Source organism: Muntiacus reevesi, chromosome 3, assembly GCF_963930625.1.
Source record: "Muntiacus reevesi chromosome 3, mMunRee1.1, whole genome shotgun sequence".
Lineage (NCBI taxonomy): Eukaryota > Metazoa > Chordata > Mammalia > Artiodactyla > Cervidae > Muntiacus > Muntiacus reevesi.
The window spans coordinates 229,412,852-229,427,077 of NC_089251.1; the positions used below are offsets into that span (position 1 = coordinate 229,412,852).

Below are 14,226 nucleotides of genomic sequence, written 5' to 3' on the forward strand. Positions count from 1 at the left end.
CTACACAGGAGAAAGTGAGAGAGAATGATAGGGAATGAACATGAGGGAAGAGACAGCATGTGTCAGAGATCAGTATAATTGATATTTAAAGACTGACTATTGGCACTAGGTACTGTTTTAGGAACTGAACATAAATACACCATCAACAAATATATGTGTTGTACTGACTACCACTGTCTTGGTTTAATTAACAAACTTGCAATGGAAACTTGCTATTGAAAAAAATTGAAAAGCATATAGTATTTTCCCCCATGAAAGTTTTTCTCTAAAAGGATCAATTTATGTCCTGTGAATGACTAGTATTTTTGCTTATAGGGAATACAATATAGTCATATTTCTCAAAATGTTTTCCACGGAGTATTGTTATCACAAAATCTGGGGGAAAGGATAGTTAAATTTGGGAAATATCACTTTAGATTTCCAAAATGCACTGTAACACAGTAAAGGTTTAAGAAGTCTTGTAGTAAAGATACTTCTTTGAATTTAACTCATTGTTTCTATTAAAACATGACAAGCTAACAAATGTTTAATATATGCTACGTCGCTTCAGTCATGTCCAACTCTGTGCGACGCTATGCACTGTAGCCCTCCAGGCTCCTCTGTTCATGGGATTCTCCAGGCAAGAATACTGGAGTGGGTTGCCATTTCCTCTTCCAAATGTTTAATATATTTCATCTAATTTAAGTTTTCATCATTTAAAGTCATTTTCTTACATGCCACTAAAATAAAATCTCCACTTTACAATGTATCACTTCCTTTTCACTTAAAATTATTTTGTCCCTATTACAGGAATTCTTTCAGACATAAACTGTTCAGATAGCTTTTTGATCATGTCATTCTTGTACTACACAGAATTTGTTTTAAATAAGTAAAATAAACTGGTCAAACAAGTTTTTCACATTTGGAAACTGACTCTTTACAATCACTTTTAAATGAAGACTTACTGCTGTCTATGTGCTTGCCATCAACTGTCATTCTCAGTACCATGAAGATGACTGATAATGTGAGTTTCTTAAAATATTATTATTCCTGGGATTTTCTTTGAAGTCCCTGAAAGCATTCACTAAATTTTCATCTTAGTACTTTCTCGATCTTACCAGAAGTCTTAAAGTTTTTAGACAATAATCAAGATGTATTTAAATGCTTATTGATTTAAAGTTTACATTAATTACTAAAACTGTAATTGGTTACAATAAGAAAAACAAGTTTGTACATGTCCAAGTAGTGTCAGCTGCAATACAGTGTCTTCTCCCTTCAAGCAATTGTAAGATCCCATTTACTATTAAAAAAACTCACTACTTCAGAGAAGGTATAATAATAATATCATATGTGTCATGAAACTGAAGAAATAATTATATCCAGCATCCTGCAGAATGAGGGACTGATAGTACAAAATTTGGGTAGCATTTTATGGAAATATTTTAGTTGATCATTCAATTGCACACTGAGACCTTCTGGCTTGTATTTAATTGTCAGGTCAATAAAATAACTCCCAATTATGTCACTACTGATCATTTATTTCTATGAATTCAACTTCATCCTAGATCTTGGATCATGTTGATCTGTAAGGACTGGGAGAATTTGCCAGGTGGAATCTACTCTTCAAGGAATGAATATTTACCATGTTGTGTACCACCATCCAAAGAAAGATATCTCTATACAGGTTTCAAAATTTCTCCAGTATTTTTTCTTTTTTTTAAAATCTACTAGAATGGGCAAGAGCTTGGACTATAAGATGGATGTGAATGACTTCTAATCCTCTCCTGATATTTTCTAAGCAAGCTTGAGCATATTTAATCTTTTAAAGCTCAAATTCTTTCATCCTTAAACAAACAAACAAACAAAAACAATAACAGATATGGGTATGACAGAGATTTAATGAGAAAACGTATATGAGTGTCTATAGTCGAGTTTGGGCTTCCTGGTGGTTCAGCAGTAAAGAATCTGCCCTGCAATGCAGGAGCTGCAGGATACCTGGGTTCAATTCCTGGGTTGGGAAGATCCCCTGGAGAAGGGCATGACAACCCACTCCAGTATTCTTGCCTGAAGAATCCACGATAGAGATATCCAGGATAGAGGAGCCTGACAGGCTGCAGTCAATAAGGGTCGCAAAGAGTCAGACACAACTTAGCACACATGCGTACATAGTAGAATTTTAAAAGAAAAACATGAAGTGAAAAAATTTAAGCATGAAAGAAAATACACCTGGACTTTATATATATATCTGGGGATCTCTAAGCATATTGTGAAGGGTAGAAAATATAAAGGAAAGAATTTTACTATGTGTCTCTAAATTTGAAGTTAGTCTCTTATAGGCAGCATATATAGGTGTCTTGTTTTTGTTTTTAGTCCTCTGTTACAGTCTTTTCATTGGAATATTTAGTCCATTTAACATTTAAAGTAATTACTGATAGGTATGTACATACTGACAGTTTGTCCATTGTTTTCTGGTAGTTATTTCTGTAGTTCTTTTTGCTTCCTTTCTTCTTCTGTGATTTGATAACTATGTCTAGTGTAATGTTTGAATTCCTTTGTTTTGTGTGCATGTATTCTAGGTTTTTGATCTGTGGCTAGTAAGAAGTTCATATATAACAGGCTATATATATAAATATCTTAAGTTAATGATCTCTTAAGTTTTAATGCATTTTAACAATGCTATATTTTTACTCCCCCTTCCTGTTTAATGTTAGTGACATATTTTACACTTTTTTGTTTTAAATATCCTTTACCTATTGTGTACATAGATGTTTTACTACATTTGTCTTTACTACTTTAACCTTTCTACTAGATTTAGAAGTGGTTGATTTACTCTGTGGTTGCCTTCGCCAATGAGATTTTTCCTTTTGTAATTTTTATGTTTCTAGTTCTAGTCTTTTCTACTTATAGAAGTCTCTTCATTTTTTACAAAGCCACTATAATGGTGCTAAACTATTTTAGCTTTTGCTTCTCTGTAAAACTCTTTCTCTCTCCTTCAAGTCTGAATGGTAGCCTTTCTAAGTAGAAAATTCTTTATTATAGTTGTTTTCCTCTCATCACTTTGGGTACAGGATGCCACACCCTTCTGGCCTGCAATGTTTCTGTTAAAGTCAGCTGATAGCCTTTATGGGAGTTTCCTTTTAAAATGTAAATAATTGTTTTTCTCTTGCTGTTAAGGTATGCTCTTTAATTTTTGCCATTTTAATTATAAACTGTTTTGGTGTGGACCTCTTTGAGTTCATCTTATTTAGCACACTCTGTGCTTACTACATCTGGATGTGTGCTTCCCAGGTTTGGGAAGTTTTCATCTATTATTTCTTCAGGTAAGATCCCTTACCCTTTCTCCTCTTAGGACTCCTGTCATGCAAATATTAGTATACTTGCTGTTTTCACAAAAGTGTCACAAACTATCAGCATATTTTCTTTTTTCTGTTCAGCTTCATTGATTTCTACTACTCTGTCCACTGATATTATCCTCTGTATCATCTGATCTACTGTTGATTCCTTCAAGTATATATTTTATTTCAGTTAATATAGTCTCAGCTCATTTTGAATCTTTATATTTTCTAACTCTATTAAAATTTGCACTATATTCAATCATTATTTTCCCAAGTTTGTTGAACATCTTTATGATTATTACCTTGACGTCTCTGTAAGGGAGGTTATTTATCTTCATTTTTCTATGATTTTGTCTCATTCCTTCATTTGGACCATATTCCTCTCTTGCCTCATCTTACTTAATTTTCTGTGTTTATTTCTAGGTATTGAAGGGGTTATGTCTTACAGTCTTTGAAATGTGGCCTTATTTAGGTGAATTCCCATGGGGTCCGGAGCACAAACTCCTCTGTTCACTAGAGCTCCATGCTCTTCCTGCCCTAGCACGTTTCCTTCTGTTTTGACAGCCAACGGCTGTTTGCTTGCTCTTAGGCAGGGGCCACGTTAACTGCCAGGCCTTGCTTGGTGTGGTGGCTACTGGCCCACTAGTGGGGAGGGCGTGGCAAGTCACAGAGCCCAGTGGGGTGCAGGACGGATTCCTGCCTGCTGGTGGGCAGTGCCAGGTGTTGAAGTGACGGCTGATGCCCAAGGATGCCAGGTTTGGAGTTAGCCCACTGATGGTCCAGGCCAGGTGCCAATGTGGCTGACTGTGGGGTCATGGGACTGGTGCTGGCCTGCATGGCCCAGTCCCCGCTCAGATATGTGCATGCCATGGGAAATCAGGACTAGTGCTGGTCCACTGGTGGGCAGGTAAGTCCCTGGCACTTTAAGGGTGGAGGTAGGATTTCAAAATGTCACTTGCCAGCAACAGTAATACAGCAGTAAAATGAGCTCTCCAAAATAGCTGCCTCCGGTGGCTGTGTCCTTCTTCATCCCCAGAAGGCTCTCCAGGATTAGCAAGTGGGTCTGACCCAGGCTCCTTTCAAACTACTGCTTCTATGCTGATTCAGGTTGTGAGAGATTGCACAAACCCTTTAACAGAAAGTCTCTGTTTCCTATAGCCCTCCCACTTCCCTGAACAGAAGCCCTGCTGGTTGTCAAAGCCAGACATTCTAGGGGCTCATGTTCCTGGTGCGGGATCCCTGGGCTAGGTAGCTCAACATAAGGTTCAGACCCCTCACTCCTTGCAGAAAACTTCTGTCATTGTGATATCCCTCCCATTTGTGGGTTACCAACCCTGAAAGTTTGGGTCCTAACTATACTGTCTCCACCATTCCTACTAATCTTATTGTGGTTTATTATTTTTAAATTTTTATTGTATATTGGAGCACAGCTGATTAACAATATTGTGCTTCAGGTGTACTGCAAAGTGATTAGTATACATATGCATGTATCTACTCTTTCTCAAATTATTCTCCTGTCTAGGTTATTACAGAATATTGAGTAGAGAGTTCCCTGTGCTATAGAGTAGGTCCTTGTTGGTTATCCATTCTAAATATTAATATAACTGTGTGTACATGTTAACCCCAAATTCCCAATCTATTTCTCTTTCCCACTCAGTTAACTATAAATTTTTTCCTCTAAGTCTGTGAGTCATACTATTTAGTTCCTTCTTTATGTTTTTAGTTGGAATAGATATTTTTTGCTAGTCTTCTGGTCCTTCCCATAGATAGCCGTTATGCAAATAGTTGTAATTTTGGTTTGTCTCTGGGAGATGAGTTCAGGGTCCTCTTACTCCACCATCTATGTCACCTTCTGACCTGCCCAGACTTTTGATGATAAAGAGCAGATTGATATAAATAAATTGAGAAGTTTTCTGATATTCATTTCTTCTATGTGATACTGTTCTCAACAGAAGCTATGATCTTTGTACAATTCATTATCTTATTTTTATTCCATTAAAATAAAACTGAAGTGATAATAGTAAATGATAAGTTCAACAGATAATCACTGTGTATTATTAGCTGGCATGGGTCATCAGCCGCTTAATATAGTTCTAATCATTGACTTCCTAATGAGCAGTTATGAGCCTGGTAATTTCTGTGCATATTAAGAATGACTAAAAATTAAAATGGCAGGATAAGAGTAGCTTTAAATTAAAATAAAATTCCAACTTATCTGTTAAACTTCTTACACATATAGTACTTAGATACTCTAGAATGCAGTAACCCCTAGTTGACCTAAAAATGATCTTTTTATTATACTTGAGAATAAATGTAGATTCTTATTTGAATAGCCCTTGATGACAATTTTTTTTAAGTAAATAACAAAATGAATATAATTTTCTCTTTAAGAGGAATTTTGAATATATAAAAAATTCTTAGCTAAAACTATACTCATTTTATACAAGCATATTGTTAATATATAATTGTATATAGAAAACTGTGATTAAAAAAAGAAAACTGTGATTAGCTTCACAGTTTTAATTTTTGTACTTAAGGATAAAATAGATTTTTAAAGGTTTTTTTTTCTTTCTCTTCTTTTAGTAGCAAAGAGAATGCACTGCTTTTATTTTTCAGTTATTTTTGTTCCACAGATTTACTGAGTTACAATGATAGTATAAAAAATTATTTGTATTTTACTTCCATTTCCCATATTTTGTAGACATTTCAATACAGCAATCATATTTTGTCAATTAGGTATACCACTGATTTACTTAAAAATTCCCATATTGAAGGAAATTATTTCCTCTTTTTACCACTTTAAGCTATGCTACAATATGTGTTTTTATGCACAAAACTCAAGAGCTTTAGTCTAAACGCAGGTACTCTCTCATCAGGTACCTTGACTATAGGTAATCAAAACTGTTAGGCTTATTAGGTATCTGCTTGGGAGGAACTTATTTGAGATTATGATGATCTTCTATTTGAAGAATTAAAACACAATTCTTCTACATATCTAGATTATCTAGATTAATACTACAATAACATAGATTTTAACATGAATAAATAACAGGTTATTAAATAAAGTGCCCATAAATGTTATCATTTACCTATTAATCAAACCTGCAAATGTAGAGTTAAAGTACTTTTTTATTATAATTCATCATGAAACTCTAAATGTCAGAGCTTCTCTAGCATTTGTTCAAGTTCCATTGAAAGATTTACCTTAAAAACTTGTAACTCCTATAAGCTGCGTTCGAAAAAAACGTCCTAATGCATTAAGATTCCTTCTGTTGCAAACTTCTCCCCTCACCCTATTTTTGTCATAGCATGTATCACCTTTTAATGTATTACTGTTTACTTATGTCTGAAAACATGCTCTGTATAAAGGCTGGAACATGATAAATATCTGCTGATTTAAATGTTGGCTTGGCTTATGCTATCTTTGCCTGTTTCTCTTTCCATTTGTTTATCTTATTCCTGTATTTGCTTCACTACCTTAGAAGGCATTCTCTATATGGTAGCCCCAGAAGCTCCAGGCTTTAGTCATCTTTACAGCTAGCAATTCCAAAGAAAAGATAAATTCTACTTTCTAATAGTCCTAGAAAGTTGTCAGAGTATAATTTTATTTATTTATACTTTTATCACATGCCCAGTCCTAAGCCAATCATTATGGTAGGTTGTAAGTAACAACGACGAATGGGCTGCTTTGATTGTCTTGGGGGTTACTCAGAGTTTGGCCTAAGGAACAGCAGCATCCCCTGGGAGCTTGTTAAGTATGTAGACTCTCAGGTCTCAGTATAGACCACTTGAATCAGAATGTGAATTTTTAACAAGATTCACTAGTGGTATGCCTTTATTCTGTGATGCTAGTTGGAGCTGGAAAGACAGGAAGGGGGATGAGGTCAGCAAGTCACACAAAGTTGAAGTGAGGATGTGACGATTGCCCAAAGAAAACTTGAATGCTCTTACCAACATGCAAAATGAATGCCAGGCAGTCAAAAGCAGTAGGTATCCATTATAATATGTAATATGGATTCAGTAATTATCATATACCACACACAAGATACCTTAGGAATCAAGAGATTAAATTATTTGTCCAAAGTTCTTACTGGGGAGGCAAAGAGAATTAACCTGTGATAGGATATCAAGTACTAACAAGTATACTGAAGAATAAAGAATGGAGGGATAGAGCATTACCAAGATGATGGGAAAGGTGATCAGTTTAGAGAGGAAAGTCAGGGTGAGCATGAGGAAGTAAATTTTGATCAGAGATTTGGAGAAAGAGAAAGAAAGCAAAAGAAGAGTGGGAAAGCCAGTTTTGCTACAATGAAGTGAATATAGGTGATTAAGTCAGAGAGATAACCGAGGGTCATTTCATAAAGAAACTCAGGCAATGATTAAGATATTGTCAATTATTTCTAGCACAATGGAAAATTGTTGGAAGCTTTGGAGCAAGGGAACACATGATTTTATATTTCAAATATACTGTCTAGGGAGCAGGCAATAGTAAATAAAGGATAAATGGAGAAATGTAAGATGGCAGGGAGACTAGTTAGGAGGTGACGGCATGCTTAGGCATGCTTAGTCTTAGGCAAGAGATGAGAGAGAGACAGACCAGGATGGCAAAGGGGATGATAGAGGAGCTCGGAACCTATGGACAGTCCTTGACTCATGATGCTTTGACTAAAGTTTTCAACTTTATTGTGGTGTGAAAGCAATGTGTATTCAGTAAAAACTGTACTCATGAAACTTTAGAATTTGGTATTTTTCCAGGCTAGCAAGCAACATACAGCATAATACTCTCTCGAGAAGCTGGGCCGCCCCAGCACCCAGTCAGCCATATGATCAGGAGGGTGAAAACAACCGATACACTTAAAACCATCCTCTATCCATTCGGTCACCCTGTTTTTCACTTTCAGTATAATATTCAATAAAGTATGTGAGATATTCAACAATTTTTTTTAAATTGGATTAACATTAGATGATTTTTCCCAAGTGTAGGCTAATAATTGTAGGCTAATGCAAGTGTTCTGAGCACATCTGATATAGGCTTGGCTCAGCTGCAACGTTCGGTAGATTAGATCTATTGAATGCATTTTTTTAACTTATGATGGATTTCTCAGGATGTAACCCCTCTGGATGTAGAAAGATCCATATTGTGGATTGTTAATGAATTGAATGTGTGTGTGAGATAAAAGAAATACTCCTATGTTTTTGCCTTGAGAAAATGGGTGGATACTTGTGCTAGTTACTGAAATAGAGAATCTTGAAGATGGGTCATGTGGAAAATCAAGAGGACCTTTTTGGAATGTCAAATTTAAGATGCAAAACTGCTGAATTAAATCCTTTGAAGCAGCATTGACATTTTTGCTGGATCCAATAGAATATTTCTTTTTTAAATAAGATTTTCAAAGCCACTGATTTGTGCACCACTAAACAAATTCTTTTAGTAATCTATTTTGTAAATGTTATTGAACTTCTTTTGAAGGCTGCATCCAGATTATAGGTTCTGGATACAGTTATTTTGAAAGGAAGTATTTGTCTACAAAGCCCAAATATGTTTTTATTTTCTTCCAAATACTAGCTAGAAAAATCAGTATTTTGTTGTAAAAGGAAAAGGTTTGGCTGCTTAAGCATTTTGGGAAAACACAAAATTCTGGAAAAAAAACAAATGGGTGAGGAGTGGGAAGGACTGGCAGGTGGTAAGCCTCAAGAGTGCAGCCTCATTTGAAAATAGTAACCTAAATAATGGTATTAGTTACAGACATTTAGACTGTCTAAACAATTGTTCTTTTATTACACATGACTAATAGACTTTGTTGCTTGGTTGGGATAGCATATAAAGACTGGGCCATTTTTTTCCTGTGCCAAAGTATGGTTGCTTACTGCTCTTAAACAGAGATCTTTTCAAAATCTAAGAATTAATTGTCATCTTATAACAGTTCTTTAGCCATTTCAATTAAATTTCATTTTAATATTAGTAATGAGCAATTCATGTCACTATCTTTTATATAAAATTAGTGGTGTTATTTTTATTTCTCAACTAAAAATCATTCTATTAAGATCCTCAATGGAAAATTCATTTTAAATTCATATATCTTGCTATTAAATGAAGTACAGTTAAGCAATTTTAATAATACACATATGAGTATATTTCATTTGCTTGTGGTTTCTTTATGCTTATTTATTTACTGACTTAAGGATTTGAAGTGGTTTACACTAACTTATAAAACAGGGAAAAATTAGTAAAGAAAAAGTTAGGTCCTAAACCTAGATAAAATAAAAATTCAAGAAGGAAAACAGAACACAAATGTGTCATCCATTGTGAGGGTCATATTTATATATATTCTCATGAAATGCACAAGTAGTGAATTAATGACACTAAAGGAAAAATATGAGGAATAAAAATAGTGAAGCCACTGAAACTTTCATTAAAAAGAAACCACATTATCATACAGCTCAATTAGGCTTTCAATATGAGATGCTAAATTAATACTAACTTATGCTTACTTAATTATTCAATTTAAGAAGTACAAGTACTTGGTGATAAATATTTGCATTTTAAGTCATAACCAATGGAAAAACTTTCTATATCCATTTAATGTACTAATTGGATGTTAGCAAGAAATCAGTGTAGTAGCAGCTGCACATGCAATTCAATTTGATGAAATTTTAATTATAGAGAAAACACTGATAGCAAAGCAAACAGTGAAACAGTGCTAAAATGAAAACAGCATAAACGGATTTCAATGTTTCTCTGAAAAATTCCAGGTGTTGTCAAAGTGGATTACGGAGATGTGTCAGTCAGAAAAACACTAAGAGAAAATCTGAAGTGTAAGCCCTTTTCTTGGTACCTTGAAAACATCTATCCGGACTCCCAGATCCCAAGACGTTATTACTCACTTGGAGAGGTATGAATTATTTATTTTGGTTAAGTTATAAATATATTTTATATTTTGCAAAAGGAGCAATTTCTAAGGAGCTCAATATTTTTTATGTTATGAATACAATGCTTTAAAGGTTTTTAAACAGATCTATTTTAAAAGACTTCTCATAAAATTACAAGGACCATAAAGGTCTATATCTCTGGGATTTATAAAAAATAAAAACACAGTTTAAGGTAGAATAAATAGTATTTTTTAAATTTCTTTATAAATAGCTCTAAAACTTTTTAATCATATGGAATTTAGAGTCTTTGAGATTTACAGCCAATTTTGAGTTTTTCTTTGTGGGCTATAAATGTTAATACTTGCTGTGGGAAAACAAACTGGAAACTTTAAATTTATTTAGTAAAGATAATATGTAATAATCCCTTACACACTAATAGAGTAACATATTTTTGGAAAAGTAAACTTTATAAAGCAAAATAAAATAGTAAGAAATTAGCTTAATTTACATTTTTTTATAAATTGCATCAAAAACTGCCCAAAAAGAGTTAGCTGGATTCTTCTGTCTGCTTTGATATTCAGTCTATTATAATATAGCACACCATGTAACCAAGTGAAGATTCCCTATACATTCATGAGAAGTGAGGATGAAAGATATTATCATAATACTGTTATCAAAATCATAATGACTTTGTGGACACATGGAGAACACCTGATCTGCTTCATACTTTTTCAAAATATTGTCTTTATTTTTTAATAAATATTGTCACTTCTTAGAAAGTTTTCACTCTCACTCATCTGGAAATCTACTTTTTCTAATAACCACGTACAATTCAGAGGACAAACCTGCCCTAACTTTATTATATTCAGAAGAAAACAATGCATTTTTGTTTTTATTTTCTCTTCCTCTGTGACTTTTTAAATTTTTATTGGAGTATAGCTGATTTATAATGTTAGTGTCAGATGTACTACAAAGTGATTCATTTATATATATATACCTAGCTCTAGTCCTTATTCTTTTCCCATAATAGGCTACTACAGAGCATTGAGTAGAGTTCCCTGCACTATATACAGTAGGTCCTTATTAGTTAACTATTTTATATTGTGTATATATCGATCCCAATATGCCAGTTTATGCTCCCCTTCCCACCACCCTGGTAACCATAAGTCTGTTTGTATATCAAATATATTTCTGTTTTGTAAATAAGTTCATTTGTACTTTATTTTTTAGATTCCACATAAAAGCACTATTTATTTTTTGTTCTTACTTCACTCAGTACAACAATTTCTAGGTCCATCCATGTTGCTGCAAATGGAATTATTTCATTCTTTTTATGGCTGAGTCATATTTCATTATACACATGTACCACATCTTCTTTATCCATTATTCTGTTGATGAACATTTAAGTTGCTTCCATGTCCTGGCTACTCTAAGTATTGCTTCGTTAAACACTGGGGTGCATGTATCTTTTTAAATCAAGAGTTTTCTCTAGATATATGCCCAGGAGTGGGGTTGCTGGATGATATGGAAGCTCTATTTGTAGTTTTTCTTAGGGAATCTCCATACTGTTGTCCATAGTGGCTGCACCAATTAATATTCCCACCAACAGTGTAGGAGGGTTCCCTTCTCTCCAGCATTTATTGTTTGTAAATGTTTCTTAGGATGACCATTCTGACCAGTGTAAGATGTGTCTCATTATACATTTGATTTGCATTTCTCCAATAATTGGTGATGTTGAACATCTTTTCATGTGCTTTTTGGCCATCTGTATGTCTTCTTTAGAGAAATGTACATTTACATCTTCTGCCCATTTTCTGATTGTGTTGTTTGGTTTTTGAATATTAAGCTGCATAAACTGTGTATTTTAGAGATTAACTCCTTTTCAGTCACTTCATTTGTAAACATTTTCTCCCATTCTCTGGGTTGTCTTTTCATTTTGTTTATGGTTTCCTTTGCTGTGCAAAAGCTTTTAAGTTTAATTAGACCCCATTTGGTTGTTTTAATTTTCATTACTCTAGAAAGTGGAGTTTATTTTTGTGTATCTTGATAGGGAGTGTTCTTTTTTTTTTTTTTTTTTTTAACACTTAGCTGTCCAGTTTTCCCAGCACCACTTATTCAGTTTTATAAATTATATATTCCTGCCTCCTTTGTTGTAGATTAGGGGACCACAGGTGTGTGGGTTTGTCTCAGGGATTTCTATCTTGTTCCATTGGTCTATATTTCTGTTTTTGTACCAAATACCATACTGTCTCAATGACTGTAGCTTTGTACTCTAGTCTGAAATCAGGCAGTTTGATTCATCCAGCTTCATTTTTGTTTTCTCAAGATTGCTTCAGCTATTCAGGGTTTTTTGTGTTTCTATACAAATTATAAAATTATTTGCTCTGTTAAAAATTACCATTGGTAATTTCATAGCAATTGCTTGAATCTAGATTGCTTTGGGTACCACAGTTATAAAATATCTTTAGAGATTAAAAAGTTGGCTTCATTGTAACTGTACAAGCATATGGTCATAATACATATTAATTGCTCAAAATAAGTTATCCCTTTATGAATTATATGCTTCATATTGGTAATTTCCCACTTAATAGGAATTACATTTGAGAAACTAATTTAGTACTTGTTATTTTTAAAACATTTTAACAGCAGTAATAATGCATTTGGAAAATATTATTTGAATCTGCCATTTTTATAGGTCATAACAGTGGAATATCTGAAAATTCAGTCTAATATTTTTTGGTTCATTTGCCAAGATATCTATGATTTTATCCACTCTATAAACATTCCTATAAACATCACTAGAAAATAAAAGCATAGAATTCATTTCCAGCTGAATTGTTTTTCAAGACTGTTTCTTTGTGCGTTATCCATACACTGTCAAATCTCCACTCACTCATCAGCCAGGTAAATATCTCTCTATAGAAGTTTTCAGTTTATATCTATTTAACATTAATCTGAATTCTGTAGTGCAAAGGTTCATGTGTAATAACACTGAATGTTGCCACTTTCTAGGTGTAACTTTAGTCCTATGCCTCTGGCTTTTTTAAAAAATTATTTGTTTTTATTGGGATGGGAGTGTCATTGCTATTGTTTTTAAATATGCAGTATTCCCATGTTAGCTCTAATGTCACAGGATTTATTTATATTTAATACATAGAATAGCATTTTTTAAACTAGAGCTCTATGTGCATGCTAGTTATTATAATCAAGTTCTACTAAAGATCTCCAATAAAGTATCTAACACGCATTTCTTTTATGGAAAAGTTTGTTGGGCCAATTGTGAATATGTACCTTTAGAAGAGGGCGTTTTTCTATTCTTGTAGCAGGGTATTCTTCCCATGGCAGTCAGTGGACCCAGGTAGTGAGTAAATGCTGATCACTTTTTCTAAAAGAACATATGACCAACACCTGTTAACAAGACAGATATGAGTTAAGAGAAGTTTTTGGAAATTGTCTAAGGCCATCAAGGTGACTCCTGAGAAAGACTCAGGACTCTGAAACAGAACCTAGTTGTCACTTCCATTTTAAAAATTCAGTTTCATACTCTCATGCACTACACATTGAGAAATCTAATTAACTTTCTGAAAAAAATGAAGTGTGAGAAAACTCCTTTATACAATCTACTGATTTTAAAGTAGTTACCTTCTTTAATGGGTCAGGTGGCTATATTTTAATTTCTAGAAGTAATTTGAAAAACTTTTGAAGATAGAAATATACCTTTAGGGTTTTTGAAACATATCCGGGAGACGGAGCATGGTGTACTGAAAGAATCCCAGATTTTGGAATCAAGCAGAGGAGGGTTTAAATCCTGATCTCCCAGTTTAGGACTCAAGTAGCGCTAGGTCTGTCTGTGGTACCTAGCAGTAGAAGGAAGGTAATCCTACAGGTTAGTGATGATTGAGGATACAGAGCATCTATAACCCCAGTAGTTACAGTTATTGTAATTATTATATCAACTACTGTTTTCTTACTATGTCAAACATTATGCTAGATGCTTAAAATTTTTTTTTTTTAAATCACAATTTCTTGGCAGGTTTTGTTA

General features: G+C 33.8%; 1 protein-coding gene across 4 annotated transcripts in view; it reads left to right on the forward strand.

The window, feature by feature from the left end:
• Positions 1-14,226, forward strand: part of GALNT13 (polypeptide N-acetylgalactosaminyltransferase 13) — a 603,283-nt gene that overhangs the window by 537,572 nt on the left and 51,485 nt on the right. For all 4 annotated transcript variants that reach the window (XM_065927851.1, XM_065927849.1, XM_065927850.1 and 1 more), the window contains exon 10: positions 10,068-10,207. In XM_065927851.1, the coding sequence (XP_065783923.1) occupies positions 10,068-10,207 (140 nt within the window). The remainder of the gene's footprint in view (positions 1-10,067; positions 10,208-14,226) is intronic.